Source organism: Polistes canadensis, unplaced genomic scaffold, assembly GCF_001313835.1.
Source record: "Polistes canadensis isolate GaletaPanama2010 unplaced genomic scaffold, ASM131383v1 scaffold_78, whole genome shotgun sequence".
In the NCBI taxonomy this organism is placed as follows: Eukaryota; Metazoa; Arthropoda; class Insecta; order Hymenoptera; family Vespidae; genus Polistes; species Polistes canadensis.
Genome location: NW_014569625.1, coordinates 578,831 through 604,164, shown reverse-complemented (window position 1 = coordinate 604,164; position 25,334 = coordinate 578,831). Strand labels below are relative to the sequence as shown.

The window sequence follows — 25,334 nt, the reverse complement described above, 5'->3', positions numbered from 1 at the left end:
TATATATATACCTAGGTAAAAATTTATTAAAAAAATTTTCCAGAAATTTGGTTATTGTCCAATGATACCATTCAGACCAGTAATCGAACCAGATCATCCAAATGCATTCATTACTAAAGATCCTGCAATTATAACAAAACTTGGAGAAATGACAGACATTCCATGGATGACTGGTATTACTTCAGAAGAAGGATCACTCAAAGTACCGTGTAAGTGTAATAAAAAGTAAAGTGTTTTTCTTTGTAAAAAAAAAAAAAAGAAAAAAGAAAAATGTCGGAAGTATATATGTACTTTTTATTCCTGATTTCTTTAAAAATATCTAAAAAGAGTACATTTAGAAAATTTAGAAATCCTTGGAAATGTGAACTAGATCGTAAATATTTTTACAAATTTTTTTTCTCCAAGTTTTTCTTGTACGCGAAGGAAAAAGAAAAAATTGGCGAAGGATTTCTCGGAAGGATTTTATCGAAGCATAAAATAATTCATTGATTTCAGCACTGTATACCAAGTCCAAAGGCGAACTGATAAAAAGAATGAACGATGAATTTGCGAACATTGCACCGGTTACCTTGCTGCATGGTGAAACCTGTCCCGATTATCTACACGATAAAATAAGTCTAGCGATACGGGAATTTTATTTCCAAGGAAATCCTATAGATAATTCTACTCGCATGCAAGTTGTTGATGTAAGTAATAATTCATATCTGATACATTTATATCTTTAATTTTATCTCGTTTGAAAAAGAAAACAATTCCATTAAAAACAATAAAACCGAATCGTAAAAATCTTGATCGATAATTAGAATCAAATGATTAAAGAATTAACAAAAAAATGTATATGCACATATATTAAAAAAAAAAAAAAAAAGAAAAAAAAAGTAAGAACTCAAGAAACATGATGATAAAACGAAAAGTGCACGTTCTATAATTGTTTGATACTTATAGTATACGCAATTATTAAGTATACTTAATTTGATAGCATGAATAAATCGTTTATCGAATATAGTTATCTTAAATTTAATAAAATCGTGAAAACGTTTAATATGTTGACGTTTAGAAAAATAATAAGTGATAATTACAAGATCGAATAACTATAATTATATTGGAAGAGGAAAGTAATTTAATTTTTTTACTATTATAAGTTTGAAAAGAGATTATAGTGGTGCCTTGGGATAATTCAAAATGATAACTAGTATGTTAATTAAAATGCATCGCGAAGATGCAATATTGCTGCGTCATAAATTTTCCGATATTTTTCAATTTTTCCTTATCATGGATAATTTTCATGTTTTCTTAGAATAATATTATACAAAACTAGCATATATATAAAGGAAAAGATGCAAAAAATATTATCTGCGTAATACGTATTACAAATCCGATTTCAGGGCCGCGTTTATCGTTAAACGTATTACAGTAATCACATTTTCTTTTTTTCTTTTTATTATATTTATTGTACGATTTGTTATATCATGATTAATTATTAAAACGTATTATTAGATCTCATATTTTTTCAATATCGAAATTTTTGTTGCACAAATTATATATATAAGAATTGCCTAATATATAATATAAATCTAGAATGTGTTTGGATCTTAAATCTTTTTAAATTCTCGTAGAAAAAATTTGTATCAAAATAATTAAAAATTACGATAATATAAATTTGAATAAGATATTAATATATTGTTTTTTTTTTTTCTTTTTTGTTTGATTCAGATGTACAGCGATGCTTGGTTCAACCATGGTGCACGTACTGCAATTCGTGATTACTTTAAAACCCAATCGTCTCCTATTTATTTTTATTACTTTGCATACAAAGGTAGTGTCTCGTTTAGCAAAATATTCGGTGATGATAGCGCAGATTATGGTGTTACTCATGCCGATGATTTGCATTATCTCTTTCCGGTTGGTGAACAATTATTTAAGGAAATTTCTCCGAGTAAAGAGGATCAAAAAATGATTGACACTATGACATCGCTGTGGTTTAATTTCGCTAAGACTGGGTAATTATTATTATTATTATTATTATTTATTATTTTATATATTAGATATTATTTTTTTCTTTTTCTTTTTTTTTTTTTTCTTAGAAACCCAACACCGGAAATAACAAATATCATAACAGAAAAATGGAAACCGGTGAGAACAGAGGCATTGGAATATTATTATATAAATAATACGAAGTTATCAATGTCTCGCGATCTTCATCCTAAAAGAAGAGAATTTTGGGATAATTTGCCGGCCTGTATTAATCAAAATAACACGAACGAGATGCATTTTACTATAAAAGAAGAATTATAAGAAAAAGTATCTATCGTTTATGATCGTGTATTTTCGTATTTAATGCGAAAAATAATGTTTACACGAGACTGTATTTTTGAATGGTTTACAAACGTTGATAAAAAAACGCTTGCATATGAAAAAATTAAAATGACTGAAGTAATTAAGTTAATTATTATAAATAAGGATCTCTCTATGCGATTTTATCTACGAGAAAAATTCTATCCGGGGTATATGTGTAACGTAGGATAAATATATTAATAAAATAAGATATCGTGTTTTTTTACGAAAGGTAAATTAGAAAATTGGTCAGGTGGTGGGTGGTACGCGTGCACTTGACCGAGCTTGCAATCCTGTAAAACTAAAAACCTTTTGTTTGATTCGTCGTAAAAGAAAAATTGTATCAAATAATTTAAAATATAAGATGATAGAATGTTGAATAATTGTGGGGAGTATATAATTGATAAACATTATTCTTACATAAAATCCAATTATTTTCGTTTAGATTTGATGCGAGAAGTTTGTTCTTTGTTATTGAAAATTTCGGGCGTTAATTGTCGTAACGGGAGTGTAGATAATTTGATGGGTAAAGCCATACAAGCCAAGGAATTATTTCCATTGATCACATTTTTGAATGGAATTTCGAATGATTCCGATTCGTCGTTGAATATTTGAAAATCTTTATATTTTACTTCGGCTAGTAATGTAAATCCTAATTTACGTGCTTTATACGTGTAATATTACAAAAAATGAAACATATTAAAATTAATGTAAAAATATATGAAAAATCCATTGATAATTATTTACCAATAATTTGAGTTATCGTTGAACTAAATCCTCCTATGCAGGCTGGTGCTAACAGATTTCTTGCTAGATCGATGCAACAACTTGTTAATGCAGTTCCAATACCTCTTTTTCGATTATTCTTGTTTACGTATAACAAATGTATGCGAAAAAATTTCTCGATTTCTAATCGTTCATAAGGACGTGCTTTTGAAAAAACACAACTTTTTATGCTCATTATATTGAAAATCGCATCACCCTGATGTGGCTGCAAAGATAAAAAATAATAGAAAGATATAAATTGAAAATAGGATCAAATTAATAAGATCTTCTAATAAACAATTAATGCATAATTGAAATAATTTCGCAACGCATATTTTGACGATTAACAAAAAAATATAACTTAATTTTATGGTATATTTGGTATTGCGTTTATTGTGTAAAAATGCAAACAATTTTAATGCAGCAATTTTATTATGCTCATTCAACAAATTATGTTTGTACGTTTGTATTCTATTTTCTTTTTTTTTTTAAATAACAACATTCCAAATATAACAATATAAATAAAATAATATTATAACATAAATTGTGTGTTATGGGGGGAAAAAAAAGAAAAGATCTACTTTTACTCGTGTTTCCGATCGTACGTGATCTCCCATCAAATTTATCGAAGCAATTGCAACTCCTACGATCTTATTTTCACCTTCTTTAACTGCACAACAACTTTGCGTGTCCAACAATTTTTTATATATTATTTTAAGCGAAGTTTTTAACGATTTCATATCATTCAACAAATCTGTAGCTTCGCACATTGGTTCCTCTTCGAAGAAACCATCCTGTATCGTTGAACGCATTGCATTAACATGATCAAAATTATTGAAACCCTAAATTTAAATAAATCTCGAAAAAAAAACAGATCAACTTCAACGAATCAAATTCATAAATATATATTTTGTGTGTGTTCTAAATAAAAATAAAATTAAATGAAATTCCAATGAATGTAATATTTTAATACGTGATGAAATTTTATTCTTGCGAGTGTACTCGAATAAAATTCAATGCTTCCATAAATTGATCCTCTTCGAGGCTCACGATTCGATAACCATTAGACATTCTTTGCAAAACTATCGCATCATTTACATTTTCCCTTGTTTTACGAATTGGATTTAAATTATTTACTGAAATAATGTCGGATAAATTGAAATAGGTTGTTCTTCTTCGTGAAAGTAATTTAAATGTCATCGTACTGTCTCCATTTTGTAACATTTTGTAACAATTTTTTTATTATTATTAATACTTCAATATATATATTAATTTAGGCTTGTGTTAAAATTGTACGATTCGATGTATTCGATTAATGAATCGATTCGATTCGATTATGAAATCATTACATAATGAATTGGAATATCATATTCGATAAGAAAATCAAATAAATTAATAACCGTGTGTTTATAGAAATAGTTCTTCATCAGTAATGGACAAGAATGATAAAGATGACAAATTACTTGAAATGGAAGCAAGAATGTATGCACCGCTCGAATGGGATTCCTCAATTTATTGTAAAATACAAGACCTGGATGAGTCTTTGTATGACGAAGCATGTCGTTTGATAAAAGTTTAGTTGATTCGTTTTTTAAATTGAATTCAATAATTTTAAGTATTATTTAATTTTCATAAACCGACACACAGCATCATTACTTTAACGATGAACCAATGTGCAAAGCAATATCATTTCTGAAGGATAAATTATCGGTCAATTGTTATTTAAATTTAATAAAAACGTGGATGAAAGATACGTTAAGTTTGGTGGCACTCAGTGGAACTTCTGGACGAGTTGTTGGAGTTGCTGTTACAAGAATTAACAGTGATTCGGAAAAGATGAATACTTTTAGTCGTAATCAAGTAAATTTTGTTCATCGAAGGTATCTTCTTCGAAAGTATATATCATTAAAGTTGAATTACATGCTTGTTTATTTGATTTTATTTTAGATAATCGAAGGAAAATCATTGAAACAAATAAAGCAATTAGTTAACGAAGTTACCGTTCAGTCCCAAGCTTACGTTCAATTTGGACACGATCTTTACTTACGCATTTATATTCTTTGCGTTCATCCAACTTATCAAAATAAAGGCGTCGAATCCGCATTATTGCATGCTTTCATACAATCGGCAAGAACGATGAAACTGCCAGCAGTAGGTGGTGTTTTTACATCCGGTCATAATCAATCTTTAGCCGAAAAAATCGGTTTTTCTATTTTATCCGAAATACGTTATAGTCGTTGGATCGTTAACGAGACTGTTGTTTTCGGTGATCCCGGTAAAGGAAATTATTCAGTTGCTTTTATGGGAAAGGTACTCGATTATAATGACGTAAGCGAAAAACATAAAGATGATATTTAATATTCACTCGATGCTTCATTAATCAATTCTTTTTTTTTTTTTTTCCTATTCCTTAATTGCGCTTACGTATCATATGTCAGACGTTTTATAGTCTTTGATAAAATACGAATAAAGTTGGAAATATTATTTATGGTGATATTTTTTGTCTATGTTGTCGATTTAAATGGGACACCATGTATATATCCGTAATTAAAAATCCATAAAAATATTTTAATAATTCAATAATGTATTAGACTTACAGCTCTTTCAAAATACATTTCGTTGGTGACAAAATCTCTTTTATAAATCTCTAATATGTTAAAAATTATTTGTAAAAAATATTCCCCCTTTGGCATATTTTATCTATATGCACCTGAAGTAAAGTAAAATTTGCATGGCACTAATGTGAAGCCACCGGCACTTCTTACCCGATAGTTTTCCCATGACAGCAACGTGGAGTCACCGGACGTCATAGTTTGCATTTTTCAATGCAATTTAATGTATTATTCCCTTTCTAAACATGCGCAACGTTCGAAAAAGCATATAAACAATATTTAATAAAAGTACTTTCACAGAGGATAACGTGCCAGTCTCAAGATGCATTTCGAGGAAGACGGTTCACAGAACATATACTCCCAGCTTTTTAACAACAATAGACATTTTTATCGATTAATTAACAATTATTTTAATTCTCTAATACATTCTTTTTATATTTCAGGGTGTTTTTTACATATATGTACTGATTTGAACATTACAGTCTTTTTTACGTACTTCTAATATTAAATTATTTCGATTTGATATTCTTTTCGATGTAATTTTCCCCCTCCAAAGTCACCACTGATAGGAACGTTACAACAAATGCACATTAGTTTAAACAATTACGTAAAAATTAAAAAAATACTAAAATGAGAATGCTATAATCTAAAATTTTATTCATTTATTGATTATTCCCTTTCTACATATGCGCAACGTTCGGAAAGTCATATAAACAACTTTTAATAAAAGAATTTTCATAGAAGATAAAGTGCCAGTCTCAAGGTGCATTTCGAGGAAGACGGATCACAGAACATATACTCCTAGCTTTTTAACAACAATAGACATTTTTAACAAATAATTAACATTTATTTTAATTCTCTAATACACTCTTTTTATATTTCAGTGTGTTTTAACATATATATTGGTTGAAATATTACATTACCTATTAACGTATTTTTAATAAAAAATAATTTTGATATATTTGTCTTTTATGTTTTTAGATGACTTTTTTAAAACTTTATTTCGTTACTGAGCCAATATATAAACATAAAATTTATATTGTTTTGAATCAGTTCCTTGTTAGACTTCGACACGTAAACGTATTACTTGCGAATAGGTGAAACTCTTGGGGTGGGGCCTAAGAGTTAGATTTCTTAAAAAACGTTCTCAGTTAAATAATTTTCTTTCGTTTAATTTTTTTTGGATATGGACATCTTCAGGATGCACATCCCTCGTGGGTCTTCGGAAGCGGTTACCTCCTCGTGGTTAGACCCGGGCAATGGATATTACTTTCCGTGTAATGTTTATCATATTTTATATGCTATACATTACATTACAAGTAAAATCTAGCAAAGACCGCTTACCAATAAGCATTATAATTGTAATTAGTTTCTTTTAACTTCCTAATTAATACCATATTCTTTTATTCCTTTCCTTGGTTCCTTTTGTCCATTCCATATACAGCAACTAATTACCTTATAATGTTTTTTAATACTTTTTATACATTTACAGATACCACACACCGCACAAACAAGAATTTTTTTAATGTAATTTTCATTTTATTTTATTTCGGAGAAGAATTAATTTTAATACATATGTAGGTCCTAAAGAAAGAAAAAGAAAAAGAGAGACGGGCATAGAGGAAGCTAAAGTTCAACGAGTCTATGTTTATATCCCTCGGCGAATTCCAGGAGCTTAATTTTAATTAATTAAAAATTAAGATATTAATCCGATTTGATTTTAACCACTTTTTCCATACATATCTTTTCCGTACACATTTTGTAGAATATGTATTGCATTATTATGTTACAACGTGTATATGAATTAATTGCTGTATCGACACGTATATACTTTCTCATCTTTATATGTATCAAATACATATATAAAAGATATACTTGGCAATTTTTAAAAAAGATTCAGAAGAAATTAATTTATTCATTAGCCCGCGTAATATTTTGAAGATAACACAGTACGCATGCGCCGTAGAACTTTAAATTCACCGCGGGACTATTTAAATTCACTGCGATAAAAAAATCTTTATTGCTATTCCAATTCTTTCAAATAGGTCACAGCTTTGTATTGTTCTAATAAATTAAAAGTAGTTCTCTTTTATAGCCTAGTTTGTGACTATTATTTCCACAACTTAGATATCTTGAACTTTTCATTGGATCATTAAGTGCAATTATAAAAAATCTCATCTGGATTGGATAAAAATAGTAAAAGTTTTTAAAAAATAAAATCTAAACTTTTATATGAATAATAATAATTTATAATATATATCTTTTTATATGAAAATGAAAAAATGATTCGATTATAAATAATTTACTGGATGATAGTAATTTTTATATATTATAGTGGAAATTGTGTTAGTTTCACTTGTGCATAGAGAGCGCTGATGTATTTTGATAAGAATTGTTTCCAGTCGATAATTCAGTCTTATTCTATACATTTTGTCGGTAAAATCAGTCTTAAAGTGAAAAATATCAAAGATGCCTAAATTGTAACATATCTACATCAGTGACAAATAAGTTCTGTTTGCTATTCTAATAAAATAGTTAAAAAAGACGTGAATAACCTTAAAATCAACAAACTTATTAATATTATCCTGCAATAGTGATTACTACTCAACGGTATGTCGACGACTTAATGACAATTGATATTTTAACAAATTTTAATTTTTTTATCTTTAGATATTTTTACTTTGTTTTGTATTGAAAGAAAGAGAACAATTGGACTTTAAATGTTCACGTATTTATTTGTTATGGATGACGTGTAGTGATTATATTTATTTAGTATTTGTGATAGGCTTTTATCGATTTGTGAGAAGTTTTAGAGCTTCCCATAGTGAACTTGAGAAAATGACATAAAGGTTTGTGAAAATAGCAGGTTTGATTCGATTAACATCCTTTCATACTTATGAAATGGATACTTCTGAGTCACTGCATATGGTATACAGTAGACCTATTAATTTGTTGACAAGAGAAATATCGTTAACGGGCGGTGGTTCTTTTTGACATTTTTGTAATCTGACTATCAGTTTATTGTTGATTTGTTCAAGATTTTTAATCATATCTATTAATCATATTTATTAATCATTATATATATATATATTAATTGTTTATAGAAACAATCAACATTCTTCATTGTTTTAAAATTAAATGGTATAAAATAAAACAAATATATCATAGAATAATTTATTTCACGTAAGTTACATTTCATTTAAACAGCTTACTTTGACATAATTTTTATAATATTCATTGACAAATTATAATACACATGTAAATGTATTAAATATAATTAATTAATATATAATATATATATATATGAACTGTGTGTGCTCACTGGTCAAAGCGATTAACTCTAGTTCAACAATTTTTATTAAATTTGCTATCGAAGCCCTTAATTGATGCTCAACTTTTTATGTTTAAAAGAAATATATTTAATGATTAGGCTTAACGCTATTAATTAAAAGCTATTTTGATGACCATTGAATAATAAATGATACGACAATGTATGCAATACTTTTTGTTTTGTATAGTTAGTCGATTTGGCAAATAAGTAACTCATGTAAAAGTTGAATATGTAATCTTCATTAAAATAAGATCTTTTTGATATATTGTACAAGCATATATAATTTAATCTTTATTTTACTATACATAAAGCAAATCAAAATGGATATTGGATTTTCTTCTTACCATAACGGTGGCCCTGCCAGGGAACAAGATTTTAGCAGGTTATCTCAAACTATAGGTACCTCTATATTGAAGATATCACAAAATGGTAAGTAATCAAAGTATAATAAAAACATTACCTTAATACAATAATGTAATATATACCTTTGATTTTAGTATCTTCAATGCAAAAAATGGTTAATCAATTGGGTAGTTCTACAGATTCACAAGAACTTAGAAACAAATTGTACGGTGAAAATTTATATTGAATTAACATCTAACATTTATTATTGTTTAATTTTATTAATAATGTATCAAATATTTCCTTTTAGGCATCAAATACAACATTATACACAACAACTTGCAAAAGATACTAGTGGTCATTTACGTGATCTAGCTAATAACTCGGGCTCAAGTAGCCCGGGAGAACAAAGGCAACGTAAAATGCAACGTGAACGGCTACAGGATGAATTTACAACAGCGTTAAATTCTTTCCAAGTAATAATCCATATATATGTATAATTTTTTTTAACACTATACAGTTTACGTTAATAAATATGCTTTTCAGGCTGTACAAAGACTCGCTGCCACAAAAGAAAAAGAAATGGTTCGAAAAGCTAAAGCTAGTGCGGGTATTGCTCCATTTGGAGAAAAGAAACAGGAAACTTTAATCGAATTGCAAGATAGCAGAACGCAGAAACAAATACAACAGCAGCAATTAAAAGAAGAACAAAATTTACGAATGTTAGAAGAACAAGAAGCAAGTATAAGACAATTAGAGGTAAGAATATATATTTAAATATTCATTAAAGAATTATTAAAACAATGAGTAAAAAATGCTTTTCTCTTTTAGAGTAATATCAGCGATATTAATCAAATTTTTAAAGATCTTGGTGCTTTAGTGTATGATCAAGGGGAAGTTGTTGATTCTATAGAAGCTTCAGTGGAAAGAACAGAAGTATCGGTCAATGAAGCAACTTCTCACGTAAGGCAAGCAAGTGTTTATCAAAATAAGTTGCGTAAAAAAAAATGTATTCTTGTCATAATTGGAGTAATATTATTGTCCATTTTGATTGGAATTATAGTTTGGCGAAGTTCTTAAACCTGTTGATTAATGAATTTAAATTTGATATTAGTAACAAGATGATGAATAGGCGTCCTGTAATTATAAATTACGACATTAAAAATGTTGTTAGAATATCTTACGGAAGTTAAACACTTTAACATTACTAAGCAAGTGAAGTGTTTTTCCGAAAAAGAAATATATAAGTAAATTACGATTTATTTTTATTTGAGATGATAATTTGCATCAGATATTATTTGTGTATAAGACTAATGGTATGTCTATGATTGTCCAATATATTTATATCTTTAATTACTTAATATATTGTATTATTATATATTAAAGTTTTATGTATACATACGTACGTGTGTGTATGTAAAATAATATAAATATTAAGTATATATTCATGGTAATCGTTTATATAATTTTAATAATATATATATTTAAAAATATACAAGCTTATTATAAAATAATCACACGAAACACCATACAATATGTTTATGTGTAATGATCGAATGAATTTGTATAGATTGCTTATTATTATATTGCACTATGTAAATGAACTCAAAATTTCTATTCATTCCTGGTAAAGCATGAAAGTAAGTTATTTACACAGAGTATCAAATAATGTACGATGTTGATATAAGTTAATGTATTATATTATCTCTAAGAATGTTGATCTATTTTAATCAAAATGTAATAAACCTTATAATAATCTTAATTATTTCTATAATACATAAAAATGTAAGCACATCCTTTTATAAATTTATGTTTTAAAATAATTCTCTAAAAAGAATTTTAATTAATACTATATTTATGTATATATATATATATATATATACAGAGTTTTGCCTTATTGAAAAAATTAGTTCTTGTAAACAATCATTACAGTCGAGGAACGATGGACATGGTTAAGTATTTGGATGTAGAGGAGTTAAAGAGAGAGTAAAAATGATAGAAAAAAAATAATTTTATTTAAAATTCATTTAATCATTAAACTATAATTGGTCCAAAACATCAAAATTAATCAATAAATTTATATAAATTTTGCTAGACGTGATGTATGTATGCATATATATATTTAAAAGTTTTCATGTTGGTAATGAAATTTGTGTTTCTTTATTTGACAGCACTGATTAACGTTTGACAGTAAGGTTTAACATTCTTAGAGATTACTTTTAAGATCGATTTTATTTAAAAAAGTAAGAATAATATAATATATAAATAATATTTATAAACAGTTGTGCTCAATGAGCGTCTACAGTGTACAATGTGGAAGTACACATTAATTCCAGCGACAATTATTTTAGTGTTTCTGTCAAAATGTGAGGTTAGAATCATTCATATAAGACAAAATAATGTGTTTGTATTCATAATCCATATAGAAAAGAAGATGAGAAATTTTAACAATTATTGTTTGATCTTATTACGTTTAAATATATAGATTATGAATATATAATATTATAATTATAGGCGTAATCAAACATTTGATTAAGTAATTATATAATTACAGGCACAGTACGATGATAAAAGATGTAAATGTATTTGTCCAAGTCTTTCCTCTGTGATAAATACCACACAGCCTTCGCTAGATCGATTAATTGTTATCATTAATGTCCCACCATCACAATGGTAATATCCATTTTTATTATAAATTATATATTTTAATTTACCGCTTATATATTTTACAATTTATTTACAAGTTATATCTATACAGCGATTAAAATTATAAATCTATGGATCTTGCATTTCATATTAGTTAGTATTGTGTAAAGGAATCACTTTATTGCAGATATTTATGCAGAAGCATATTTTAATAAGTAAAAATTATTTTATGTATTGCATATGTTTTGCATATTTTAGTCAACAAGTGTATACACATATACGTATGTTAAATTTTATTTTCTTATTTATTTCATTTGATTGCGATAATATATTACTATAATTTATTATAAATCGGTATAGGTATAACAATGTTAATATCATTTGAAAAGATGCATCATTATTACTATTACTAATTAGAATTTTTCAATGTGCATATGCAATAATATTATCCTTTAAGATGATTACTTTAATTGTAATTAATTGCTTTAAAACATTACTCTTAAAATGTTATTTTTAAATGCATAAAAAGTAAAGAATACTAGATAGATGTTATCACAAAAGTAAATTGAAAGTAATGTTCATAATCTTCGCAACAATTCCAGTAAAAATTTTATCTGTTCCAGTAAATGTGAAGATGTTGTTTTACCAAAACTTGGAGATCAAATAAAGACTAAAGAAGAAATATTTTGTCCTAGATGCGATTGCAAATATGAAAATAGAAACACAACTATTATTAAAGTATGATTCTTTTTAAATATTTTTAAATACATTATTATAAAACCTATTTATATATTTTATATACCAAAAATATTATAAATTTTTTAAAAAGAATTATACTTTATGTTACAGATTGTGGTAATAATTGTTATTTGGGTAATATCATTGTTAGTAATTTATATGTTATTCTTAATTTGTTTGGATCCATTATTGAATAAAAGGATTCATAAAAACACAACTAATATTGGCTATCACGAACACAATAACGAAGAGGTAAAACCTGTATATTACATTTTCGAGCATCTATGTTACATTTGAAATTATTAATTTATGCATATGTGAAGTAATATATGAAGTGTAAAAGGATTAGTATAATTCTATTTTCTATAATAGGATGATGCATCAGTAGCACCTGGATCTTCTCATCCAATGGGAGAAAGAGGAAACGTTTTAAATCGTGTAGGGCACCAACAAGATAAATGGAAGAGACAAGTTCGAGAACAGCGACGTAATATTTATGACCGACATACTATGCTTAATTAAAAATATTCAGTTGATTATGACAGAATACCAAATATCATGAATAATGTATTACACATCTCTAAATAGAAGTATGGCAGATAATCTTTGCAATCTAACTGGTTTTTAATGCAGCAAGTATATCTAAAAACTGCCTAGAGTGCTGCTACTGTGTTTTAAATATATATAAATTAAAAGTATTATTATAAAAATAATACTATTAATATTTTTATTTCTTCTATTTTATTCTAACTGAACAAAAATATTATAATATATAACGTAATATATATATATATATATGAAGATCAATCGTCAAATTAAGATTCAAATCGTTATGAAAATACAACACGCTAGATAGAAATTTAATTTAAATTTTATTTTTAATATAAAACATTTGCATGGTAGGAAAATAAATATCAGCATAGAAAATTATCTACAAATGCGTTAAGAAAACAAGATCTGTATTAATTAATTAATTATTTAAACGGTTTAGATTACAAAATATATTTTATGTAAAAAGAACAGAAGAAAGAATATTTTTATTGAATTTATAAATATACAAAAAATAAATTGCTATGTTGAAGTATCATCTTTAAATATTATGTTAGCAATACGAGTTTTAATAGGAGCATATATCGTTAAAACGAGAGCAGCACCTGTCCCTCGAAGGATATTGGAAAATGCTCCCTTGTAGAAAGCTGATGGTCCTTCATTGCGTAATATTTTAATCCAACAATCTAAAGTATTTTTATACATCACTTCTTCTTTACTACGTCCTGATTGCATCATCATTCTTCTTCTGACTGTATCTAAAGGATAGGATAAAAGTCCTGACAGCGATGTTACAGCCTAAAAAATTCATAAGAGTTATATATCTCTTGTAAATTTTTTAATTGCACAACTAGGAAAACATTATTATTAATAAGACGATATAAAAATTTACTTGTGCAATAAGAAAGTTAACATATAATGGAGTAGCTTTTGGATCAGAAAAAAAGCCTTGAGCTGTATCATAAAGTCCAAAGTATGCTGCACGATATATAATAATTCCCTGGACACTCACATTGAATCCTCGATATAAACCAAACAAACCGTCTGTTTTAAAAACTTTTACTAAACAATCTCCCATTCCACTAAATTCTCTTTGAGCACCTTTTCCAACATCTGCAGCTAATCTATAGCATAATTGTTAGTAATAATATTTGTTTCTATAAACTTTGTAGTATTATTATATTGTATTTATAATACCTGGTGCGAGCAAAATCAAGAGGATATACAAATAATAATGATGTTGCACCGGCAGCACCACCGGAAGCTAAATTTCCAATGAAATTTCTCCAGAATGCTTCCTTTGGTACGCCTCCCAAAAATATAGTTTTAAATTTGTCTTTAAAAGCAAAATTTAAAGCTTGTGTAGGAAAATAGCGTATAACGTTAGCTAGATTACCTCTCCATAAACTAAGAAAACCAGTTTCTTTTGGTACACGTATGAATACATCGAGCATACCTAAAATAATGATTAAATTCTTTGTAATAACAAATTATAATTAGATTTTTGACAAGTATTTCTCAATGTAATTATTTATCATTGAAATAAAATAAAAATTTAAATACCTTTATATCGTTGCTCAGGTGATATTTGTTTGGATGTATGTTGCACCTGAAGTAATAATTTTACGCGTTCTATAGGTGCTACTGAGGTTTTCGAAATTGCTGCAGATATACCACCTGCCAAAAAATCTAACAAAAATGATTTATGTGCTTCCATATGGTATATTCTATAAAAATAATAACCCTTTTTTATTAATATAATACCAAAGATATTTACATAAAGTTATCTTATGCGAGTTATAGTGCGAGATAGTTTAATTTGAACGTACTTAAAATTTTATGAAATTTCTTAAATAGTCATTGCTTCGTTTAACGTGTAATATATTTGATAGAGTTAAATAATTTCTCTAAAATTGCAATGTTTTGATATGAGGCTCTCCACAGTCTTTTGTTTAATGAGATCAATATAATGTATGATAAATAAAAAAGGGTTAGACAATAAGTAAATTCTTTTAAATATTATTTTGTTTACATAAAATTTATTTAATAAATTACAACGATTATACAAATCTAAAGATTAAAATTGTTGATCGTACAATATAAACTATAATTAATTCTTCTTTTATGAAGTGGTCATATGATTTATTTATGTATATTAATAATCCGGAAAAATATATTAATTTATAGTATATATCGTTGAATCTCTACATATTTAGATTAGATTAGTTAAGTAACATCATTCCGTTCTACAGGAATACGTTAACGCATTTTTAAATTATGTATATTTTAGAGTAAAGAGATATAGAGTATGTAGCGGATATACATATGCAGTGTAAGATTACAGCAAGAATAGTATTCGGCACACAGTGGTATAAAATCGTTGATGCATAAAATAAGCATTATAATTAATTGAGATTCTAAAGATATTTTTTCTTTTAATATGTGAAAAGAAAAAATAAATATAATATGTAAAATAACATATAATAACAAAATAATACATTCCTGCAAAACTACTTAAAGCATGATTTTTCAATAAAATAAAATATTGTGCGCAAATTATTATAGAACACATATACATACATAAAATATTTCCTACAATTAATCTAATTACATGGAATGAAAATTGTAATTAGGATTCGATATATCAATTTTCTATTTTGTGTTACTTTACATATTTAAATATAAAAAATTGACAAAATATTGGAAGTGTTTGTTTTGGTAATAATTATTGGTAATAAATATCGAAATCTTTAAATAATAGAAATTTAAAGATCGAAATATGTGCATAACTTCTCTTTTACAAGAGATAAACACATCAACGGTATAATTATGTATACTTCTTAGAATTATTTAAGAAAGTAATTTTTGGCACGTTACTCCCGAAAACATTGTTGGTTATTTTACCTTTGCTTATGCTGCGTGTACTGACTGAAAAATACGATTTATACATTTTTAATATCTAAGTTTGATATATTTTAATTACTATATAAATGAAATATTGTATTTAAGATAATACCTTTGTAATATCCACGCCTGTTAAGTTCTTGACAAGATCCGGAACACGAGTAACGATATTAAATACTTCCTCTGTTAATTTTTCAGCTCCAACAGCTCCATTACCACTGGATACCATTGTTATCTTCTTCGCTTGTGAAAGAGGAGCAGCTACCTCAGCGGCCACCTGATAATAAGCATATAGTTAGTATAGTAATATACTATTTAACAAATAAATAATATAGTTAATAGAGAGTGAAAAAAAACAATACTTTTGGAAGTGTGTCCAACATCATGTCTATCATAGCTGCACTCTTGTATTCATTCCATGCTGCAGCCTTCTTTTCCATTTGTTCTGCTTCTGCTTTAGCCTTAGCTTCGATAGCAAAAGCCTCTGCTTCTCCACGAATTTTAATAGCTTCCGCTTCTGCTTCAGCTTCCATCATAAGGCGTAATTTGTTTGCTTCTGCCATTTTTTCCAATCTGCAAAAATATATTTCACGATAGATAGTACTTATATATGCAAGCTTAAAATGTAGTATATTTGATTTTTTTTAATTAACATCAATTTACCTGTATTTTTCGGCTTCTGCTGGACGCTTTACAGTGGCATCTAACTCTTTTTCACGTCTCATCATTTCTTGTTCTTGTACTGCTATTTCTTGTCCACGTTCAACTACTTTTACTTGCATTTGTTCTTCCATAATTCTTTGTTTTGTTTTAGCTGCTTGCAATTCAAATGCCATTTCAGCTTCAGCTTTCTAAATCACAATCAGTAATTTAATTATAAATAATAGTAGTTGATATGAATACAAATTTCTAAATATTTTAAGACAAAATCTTACTTTTGTTTGTACTTCAACATCATATGCAGCTTTTTTCAATTCAAAATCTCGTTGCGCTTTGGCAATTTCGGTATCATTCAAGAAACGGGCAGCCATACGTTGTTCCTCAGCAATTGCTTCTCTGATTTGAGCATCTCTGCGAGCTTCCGCTTCGCCAATCCTTGCATCTCTTTTAACTTCGGCTGTTCTTGCCATACCAAGAGCTTTCAAGTATCCCTAAAAACAATTAGATCGCATTTAATATTATATTAAAAGATGTATCTACATTTACAATTAAAGGCAAATATAACGATTTTAGCTTAGTCCGGATTAAGCCCCAAGAAAGTAAATGCATACATTAATTATAAGAGTTTAATCACAAAATAAGTTTGAGCATATGTGCACAGAATAGTTGTGCATAATTAAAGCAAGCATTCTAAATACACCATAGACTGCATTTGACCGATGTCTTATTATTTTGTGCTATTCATCAGAGAAGATATAGCCAAGTGCTTGTATTACAAATAGCGATAAAACAAAATTGAACATACCTTTGCCCCCTGCAAGTAGCAAAACAAAAATTTATTCAATATTTGCAATATATAATGAAGTACTACAGTAAACTCTTATTAATAGCAATTACTAATAGAGTCATATTAAATCTTTTAAGGGGGACTTTTTGTTTTGTTCTTTTAGCATTGCAAAAAGTTTAAATGTGTGTAATGTTGTTATGATTAAAATCTTTAATTTTATTCCTGTTTTTAAATAGTTCTTCAGATTTTTGTTATATACCTATTTAATATATTACAATTAAAACAAGCAAACTTACTTCTTCATCTCGAATATCCTTCAGTGTATAGGATACGACAGTAATGCCCATATTGACTAAATCACTACTTGCAACTTCGAATACTTCTTTGCTAAATTTTTTACGGTCCTTGTAAATTTCCTAGAAATAATATTTATTTAAATTTGTTTTATATGTCTATTTTTATAATTTTTAATACTTAAAATTGAATTAATTTCACATACTTCTACAGTCATACTGCCCATTATTGCACGTTGATGTCCTTCTAAAGTAACTAACGCAATATTATGAATTTCTTCTTCATTTTTACCAAGAAATTGTTCGCACGCAGTAGATAGCATCTCTTCATTTTGTCCTTGGATTTTTACCTGTTATATTAAATTAAATCAGTAAAAATAAAGTTAAAAATGTTCCAAATTTTTACGTAATTATTTATAATTATAATATAAACAAATTCACGTATGAGATTACAATGTTAAATTAAATGATTTAATTATAGATACCTGTGCAATTCCTGTGACAGATATCGGCACTCCTTGTGACGTATAAACAGTAGGACTTTCAACTTGTAAAGTCATTGTATTTAAAGATATTCTGTAAAAATAATGAATATATTGTATTCGTTATTAAATATTGCGTTAATTAATTTATATTTAATCAGTTAGCTGTAATTGACAAATATGTCATGTCATGGACACAATTTAGGTACAAACTTTTCAGAGTTCGCAACAGCTAACTGGTTAATTATTTTTATACGGTATTATTTAAAATAATAGAAGTGTTAACACATAAAATTTGAGTTTTAAAAATAAAATACATACTTTTGAACTTGTTGAACAAGGGGCCATACAAATACTCTCCCACCAGGGACCAAAAGTGGTTTGCTGTAGCAGCATCCTTAAAATGAATTAATTTAATTACTGCATTTATTTTCATTTCCAATAATTTAATATTAATTGAACTTAAATAAAAACAAACATTTTTATGCCATATTAAAAAATATATAAAAATGTTTTCAAATTAAAATTGATTAAATTTAGTTCAATTATTCAATGTATTTCAATTCATCTTTTCAATTAACTTAATGGAAATTATTGATGTAACTCGTGATGAAAACTCATAACAAGTTTTTTAATAAATAGATTAAATTTTGTCTATGATTACCTGAAACGACTAAAGCTTCGTTTGGACCACAAGTAACAAATCCATAACTCATGTTTGACACTGTTACAAAAATCACCAATTGTACTTTTAAAAAGAAATAATTGGATATAACGAATAGTATATATTAATACGACTATAAGTTCCTTTTAGATAATATCCAGAATGAATGACGTCATACCAGATAATTGTATTTTACAGGAATTCAGTAGAATAATGATCGAATAACGCTATCTGGTGTTATGTCTCAAAATTTACTTATTTATAGTGTATGCATAAATATTTTACAAGATTAAAAATTTTTTGAGTTGGAGAGGAAATATCATTTTTTTTTTTAGATAATTATTTTATAAGAGAGAGATTGTTTAAAATATTCGTAATAGTTTAAATCTTACAGTATACAAGCAACAAACGTGGATAAAATATAAACTACAAATGCAAAAAGGGAATAGTGCTTCTATCTATTCTATCAGTATAAGCTGGAATATATCGTAGGAACGCTGGCAAGGAACCTTAACAGCAGAAAAAAACGAATAGGTGCTCTTAACTGCATACTCTATTTGTTCAATCAAAATCCTTTATCTTATCGTCAGAGCTTTTCGATTGGTAACGTCGTATTACCGACTGTCAAGGTAGAGCACTACTCTTACCGATATGATGCTTAACAATGTTACTAGAATTTCAATATTTTTTAAACTTGCTTATCTCCTAGTAACTTTTAATAGCAAGTAGTATACACAAAGTGAATGTGTAATTAATTTCTAAAATTCTATACTATAACGATTATAACTAAAACTTATTAATATAAATAAGAACAAAATATTAGCATATTATATTGATCAACATATTTCGAAATATTAATAAGACCCTTAGATGTATATAAAATTGAATTACCCAAAGTATTAAATGTAATGAAATAAAGTAAAAAGATAAAACAACAGAGCTCCATATAGTAGCCAGTATTTATTTCTCTCACGAAGATTAAACTTCTTTTAAGTTAGACCATTAGCAGAATGTACATTTGCACGTACCTTCTATGTGAGAGTAGTTTTAATAAAGTTATAGAAAGAGAGAACAGGATATTACCACGGGAATGCATACGGTGTTTCTCAAATGCATTGTGTATGCACATGCATCGTAAATCTCGAGCCATATTTGCACGTACTTACTTTGTCGGTTATAATCATATATGTTAGATATTATCATAGCGATCATAGATACCATTCATTAGAATACATATATATGTATCGTCCACTTATCCTAAAATTAAAAAACAAAAAAAAAGCAAAAATTATAAAAAAGAACCCGCAACAAAATCTATCTGAATAAATAGAACAATTTGTTGTCTAAGCTGATCGATATTTTTTCTGATAAATTTTTTTAATGTTTCCTTTTTTGACGTATGCATAGTCAGTTGGTTCCACATCCTGGGCTCGTGGCACGTGCCAGAAATAGACGACGGTTTCCCGTGTTAAATACGACGTTGGGGGTGCAACGACATTTTAACATTGTGAACGAACTCGTGAAACATCCTCAGTTCGTCCAAAGTATCTCGTTGTCACGGTTCTAGTCTCATTTCGCAGCCAAACTTATTATCCTCGAACTCGTCACATTATATATTTCAAGTTTACAAATTGTAGAACAATCGCGATTCTATTTGATACAAATGAAAGTTGTGAAATTCGAAAGATATATATATATATCGCAACAGTAACTTGAAACGAAAGGATCAATGAACTACACTTATAATATCCCCTTTGATGACGTGAATTAATCGCTATTTAACCAATTAGAGGACAATCAAATTCACGAGGGTTATCGAATCAACTGCAAGCAATTTTAAACGACTTCAATGTCTGCCAAGCAACACGTAAATAAATCGATCAATTAAATCGCCGAGGAACAATTAAATCGTTGCAGTTATTCTTCGTTAAAAGAATATTAAAAATAATTGATTTTATCGATTGATTGATTGATTGTTTGATTGATCGATCGATCGATCGAAAAAGGAACAGAGAGGAAGAAGTTTTTATTCGATACGTTATTTTTTGGTGGTTCAAGTTAAAATAAGGGATCATGGGGAAAAACTCTACAGGACCGATAATCAGGATGTCATCTTCCGGAACTCACAGAGCCGGAGGTATCGAATGTTGCTGCTGCAGATGTTGCACCTGCATACACGTTGAGTTTCTCAAAACTTTGCCGGGAATTATGAAAGTCTGCGAAACGGTGAGTTACCTTAAGTAACTTTATCCGATTTCGAATTAACGACGAGAGGATAAATTTAGATTCTTATCGACGTTTGTACGGTTAATTAAAGGAAAATAAAGAGAAATATCATTTTTGTTTCCTTTTACGCATTTACTTATTGCCAGTAAAATCATATGAAATAGTATAAACGAGTTATTATGTAAGTTTCAAGAATTGTTAAGGAAATCGTTTAAAAATAATGAAGATAATTTTTGTTAACTCTATCACGTACACTGTGGTCGTACATTCAAAGTATAAATATATTTGCAAAATGTTTTTTATCACAAATTTTAGGTTGAAAATAATATAAACGATTTGACGAAATGTATAATATTATTCAATGAATTGAACTTTATTCATTTGTCGCGTGTTTTTCTTTTTTATTATTTGCAGATAATTAGCGGATTGATCCAGAGTTTGCTAGTCAATTATGGTTTAAGGTATAGCACGTCTATTGGGTCTGCTTTTGAGGGATCTTTGACAACTTCCTCGGCCTGCTTTTTAACATCCACTGTATTATTAGTCTGCTACATATTGTCTGAAAAATCTTACAGACTTATACGTTCCTCACTTTTCGTACGTATGATACATTTAAATTCCATCAATAACATCTAATCGCGTAGGAATAACATTTATGTTAATGTTTCATCCTTTTTTTTGTTTTCTCTGCGCAAACAACAAAATATCCAAATTGTTTTCAAATAACAGAATAACAGGAATGCAAATACTTTTATACTTATTCCTTGGCTAAAAATAAAATACCACGCAGACAGTTCGAGTTCGAGTTCGGAATTTCGATTCGAATCTTATTAAACGTCTGACTCGTCTATCTTTCGAACCACTAGAATTCACGTGTATTTTACATTAAGAAAAATTGTCATTTTCTTTTTTCGTTTGTCTTACAGGAAATAATGTTCAACGCGTTGGCAAGTTTTTTGTATCTGAGTTCGGCCTCTTATCTCGCTTTTTCTACCAAATTATTTCTCTTACCGGAATATTATTTAAAACCAGGATTTGATGTTTACCCAGCTATGACAGCAGCTTACGTGAGTTTATTAGAATACCTCATTCCTTTTTATTTAAATATATCTATCTAGAAAGTATATACAATCTGTCTATTTTATTTGCAGATTATGAGCGGAGTTGTCGGTGTATTGCACGGATTTGATACTTATTTGACTTACGTTTATTATAAAACGGGAAGATAGGTTTAAATATTCCAAAATAATAGGTTTCAATTGAATATTATAATATTATCGCGTATATTAATGTTGCATTTATAAAATTTTATCGATTGGTAAATTTCTTAACAAATAATACGAAAACAGGTGTTCAGGTGTTTACGTAAAAATCTCTTTCATAACAAATATTTCGTATATAAAAGCAACACGTGGAAGAGGTATTTGACCTGTTTGGCGATTATGACAATCATTCATGCAAAATTTCACAATTCGAACGAATTTTCGTGTCATCGTCTGTCGCGTTGAAGAATACCGGTTTCGTTGTCGCAGGAAATTGATCGTAAAGTGGTACGAACAGTTTATTTCAGAGCTATTGAAAGTGAAATAAATTGTTTAAGTGCTTGCCTCGTCGTCGTCGTCTCGAAGTGCGATAGAAGGCATGCGTGAACACGTTGCATCTCTGTTTAGTTGCCCATTTAGACGTTTTCCTTGCTTATTCGTTGCACAAGGTGAACGCCAAAATGGTCAAATTGAAATTTTGTGCAGACGTGAGAGAAAACGAGAACGAAAACGAGAACGAGAACGAAAAAATAATATGGGAAAGGGTCAATTGTTGAAAAAAAAAACAAAAGGATTGAAACGGTAGACGGTCAAGTTCTCCGAGTGATCTCATTTGACTTTTTCTTGAGTTCGATGCATCATCGCAATTAACGATAAGCGAGTAATTAATTATCACGACGTTTCTATCTACGTAGAATACACCTTTTCGGTATAACGTTTCTTATTCCGATAAGATAAATTCATAATGCGGAACGACACAATGTGGAAATAATTTCTTTAAAAGCTACTTGCACAATTAGATTTTTTTTTCTTGTTTTTTTCTCTAATTGCATTTGCAATAATACTGTGCACCTTTTGTCGAATGTGTTATTTAAAGTAATACAAGAATTGAGACATTTGTTTTTTTAAATCAATTTAATTAAATAGTCTATTATATTATATCGTCGTTTAATGTGTTATTGAGAAATATTAAAATAATATAAAATTATCAAAGGAAGTCGCACTGACCAAATTGTGCACCACCTTAACCACAATAATGATACGGGATGGTTTAAAAATAGATGCAGAAAAATTAAAAGTTAAAATATTCTTATAATCACGATTAGTGTGACAAATTGTACGATTGATTGGTCATTCTAATTTAAATATTATATTTCTAGCTTAACGTTTGTAAATTATAAAACCTGTTATAATAATTATGTACTTTTTTTAAAATTAACTTATTAGCCAATCTGTATTGTTTTTAAAACGAATAAAAAAACAAACATATATACTTCCGGATACGTAAATACGATAATAAATACGTCGTTTCTGTTTATCTGAACAGTAAAATAAATGTTTTAATGGATACAAAAATAATTTAGTTTATAATTACAAATAATTTGTAAATACCTTAATGGTCAGTATTATATATAATTAAAGGGTTGCGTAGGCATCTCCGAAAAGAATATAATTCAAACGAAAAATCAATATTTGATTTTTAAAAAAATGAATATAATTACAATAGATACTACTTTTTTCATTTTAATATTAGCAATCTCAAATGAATATTGTTAACAATAACAAAATCCAACTTTCGTTGAACTATTTTCGACGAGGACTGTACGAAACGTATACTGGCAGGTTATTTCAATGCTTACCTGTAGTTATACTTGTGTCCTGGATGTTGAATGGAAGTTTTACACGTCGATCCTCGCAGACCACCTCACGTGAGGTTTTTCCTTTCCTCTTTTCTCTCTTTCTCTCTTTTTCACACACACACATACACATTTTTGTTTCATACTTTTCGTATCTTTCCCTCCCACTCCTAAATCCTATTATCTCTCTCTCTCTCTCTCTCTCTCTCTCTTTTTCTTTCTCTCTCTCTCTCTCTCTCTCTCTGTCTTCTTTTCTCTTTCAGTATTTCCCTCTCTACCAATCTCGCAATCTCTATCCTTCTTTTCTCCAAAGCGAGTTTCAACGTGAAGCATATCGTATGCCAGTCCGAGGCATGTGCTCGTCAGTTTACCTCAGGACCTCGAACGGGTCGCGACGACGAATACGTTTCAAAGGTTTCAAACATTTCAGTTATACGTGTCACATTTTGGCCCAGAAAACTTTGACGGATTTTCCTTAACCAACAGGATTAACGATTTTAATTGAACATTTTCTTTTTTTTTAATTTTTGTCCCCCATTACACAAGTATACCATACCATTCTATTAAAATAAAGTGAATAGTAGGTTCTCTTCCTTTGACACGGATTTGTATTTGTATTTGTATATTTTTTTAAAAAAGAACAAGAAAAGAAAAGAAATTAAAATAAAATAAAATAGAAATGGGAACGCAAATGCGAAGCGTCGTTGCAGGTGAATTGTCAACTTCCACCAAAGGTAAAATATTTCAATTTCATTTTTCAGATTTCATTTGTTTGATTTATGGAAAATTGAATATATAGAAGGAGGAAAATTATTGGAATTTTATTAGTAATTGGTATGCGGATGTTGTGTGTCATGTGATCGAACGATCGATTGTTTTTTTCCTTCGAAAAGAATATTATCTTTTTATTTGAATTTTTTTAATAAATATTTTTTTTTGTAGGTATAGAGAAGAGAAGTAATAAATTAAATGATTAAAATAATAAATAGATTTCTCGTGCATTTTGTTTTCTTTTTTTTTTTTGTTTTTTTTTTAATATTTCCCTTAGGCTGAATATTTTTTCGAAAATTAACACATTCCTTCTATCGTCTGCTAATAATAA

At 28.1% G+C, this 25,334-nt stretch overlaps 8 protein-coding genes across 11 annotated transcripts in view; 6 read left to right on the top strand and 2 right to left on the bottom strand.

The window, feature by feature from the left end:
- LOC106786630 (venom carboxylesterase-6) overlaps positions 1-3,068 on the top strand; it is a 9,242-nt gene extending 6,174 nt beyond the window's left edge. Inside the window, exons 6-9 of the mRNA XM_014748226.1 lie at positions 44-209; positions 496-686; positions 1,714-2,000; positions 2,085-3,068. Of these exons, the coding sequence (XP_014603712.1) occupies positions 44-209; positions 496-686; positions 1,714-2,000; positions 2,085-2,295 (855 nt within the window). The 3' untranslated portion in view covers positions 2,296-3,068. The remainder of the gene's footprint in view (positions 1-43; positions 210-495; positions 687-1,713; positions 2,001-2,084) is intronic.
- A 1,463-nt stretch (positions 3,069-4,531) lies between these two features.
- LOC106786603 lies at positions 4,532-5,457 on the top strand. Its single transcript, XM_014748161.1, has 3 exons — positions 4,532-4,672; positions 4,747-4,959; positions 5,047-5,457. Exons 1-3 carry the CDS (start codon positions 4,532-4,534, stop codon positions 5,455-5,457), a joined length of 765 nt encoding a protein of 254 aa, XP_014603647.1.
- A 2,651-nt stretch (positions 5,458-8,108) lies between these two features.
- LOC106786632 (syntaxin-12) lies at positions 8,109-11,173 on the top strand. 2 transcript variants are annotated; one of them, XM_014748231.1, is made up of 6 exons: positions 8,109-8,321; positions 9,354-9,471; positions 9,540-9,609; positions 9,695-9,860; positions 9,931-10,143; positions 10,216-11,173. In XM_014748231.1, the coding sequence occupies exons 2-6, from the start codon at positions 9,363-9,365 to the stop codon at positions 10,462-10,464; spliced, it is 807 nt and encodes a 268-aa protein (XP_014603717.1). In that variant the 5' UTR covers positions 8,109-8,321; positions 9,354-9,362; the 3' UTR covers positions 10,465-11,173. The 2 variants fall into 2 exon arrangements, with proteins under 2 accessions (XP_014603717.1, XP_014603718.1); XM_014748232.1 differs by lacking the exon at positions 8,109-8,321 and adding an exon at positions 8,413-8,560.
- Positions 11,174-11,540: 367 nt separating this feature from the next.
- On the top strand, positions 11,541-13,454 carry LOC106786623 (uncharacterized protein CG1161). Of its 2 annotated transcripts, XM_014748204.1 has the most exons (6): positions 11,556-11,574; positions 11,667-11,755; positions 11,939-12,057; positions 12,654-12,768; positions 12,880-13,020; positions 13,141-13,454. In XM_014748204.1, the coding sequence occupies exons 2-6, from the start codon at positions 11,696-11,698 to the stop codon at positions 13,288-13,290; spliced, it is 585 nt and encodes a 194-aa protein (XP_014603690.1). In that variant the 5' UTR covers positions 11,556-11,574; positions 11,667-11,695; the 3' UTR covers positions 13,291-13,454. The 2 variants fall into 2 exon arrangements, with proteins under 2 accessions (XP_014603689.1, XP_014603690.1); XM_014748203.1 differs by having other exon boundaries at positions 11,541-11,755.
- Positions 13,455-13,589: 135 nt separating this feature from the next.
- On the bottom strand, positions 13,590-15,481 carry LOC106786624 (ADP/ATP translocase 1-like). The gene is given in 4 exon segments (XM_014748205.1): positions 13,590-14,115; positions 14,210-14,441; positions 14,515-14,796; positions 14,841-15,481. Coding segments are annotated over 4 exon segments (984 nt in total). The 5' UTR covers positions 15,035-15,481; the 3' UTR covers positions 13,590-13,839.
- A 473-nt stretch (positions 15,482-15,954) lies between these two features.
- Positions 15,955-19,312, bottom strand: LOC106786621 (flotillin-1). Of its 2 annotated transcripts, XM_014748201.1 has the most exons (11): positions 19,108-19,312; positions 18,765-18,840; positions 18,447-18,537; positions 18,168-18,311; positions 17,965-18,084; positions 17,687-17,695; positions 17,157-17,372; positions 16,885-17,072; positions 16,584-16,794; positions 16,334-16,498; positions 15,955-16,245 (listed from the first exon to the last, which is right to left on the bottom strand). In XM_014748201.1, the coding sequence occupies exons 1-11, from the start codon at positions 19,157-19,159 to the stop codon at positions 16,228-16,230; spliced, it is 1,290 nt and encodes a 429-aa protein (XP_014603687.1). In that variant the 5' UTR covers positions 19,160-19,312; the 3' UTR covers positions 15,955-16,227. The 2 variants fall into 2 exon arrangements, with proteins under 2 accessions (XP_014603687.1, XP_014603688.1); XM_014748202.1 differs by lacking the exon at positions 17,687-17,695 and having other exon boundaries at positions 19,108-19,311.
- Positions 19,313-20,661: 1,349 nt separating this feature from the next.
- On the top strand, positions 20,662-23,497 carry LOC106786607. Its single transcript, XM_014748165.1, has 4 exons — positions 20,662-21,333; positions 21,748-21,930; positions 22,260-22,400; positions 22,485-23,497. The coding sequence occupies exons 1-4, from the start codon at positions 21,181-21,183 to the stop codon at positions 22,560-22,562; spliced, it is 555 nt and encodes a 184-aa protein (XP_014603651.1). The 5' UTR covers positions 20,662-21,180; the 3' UTR covers positions 22,563-23,497.
- Positions 23,498-24,537: 1,040 nt separating this feature from the next.
- Positions 24,538-25,334, top strand: part of LOC106786609 — a 7,210-nt gene continuing 6,413 nt past the window's right edge. The window contains exon 1 of the mRNA XM_014748168.1: positions 24,538-24,966. Coding sequence (XP_014603654.1) covers positions 24,912-24,966 — 55 coding nt within the window. The 5' untranslated portion in view covers positions 24,538-24,911. The remainder of the gene's footprint in view (positions 24,967-25,334) is intronic.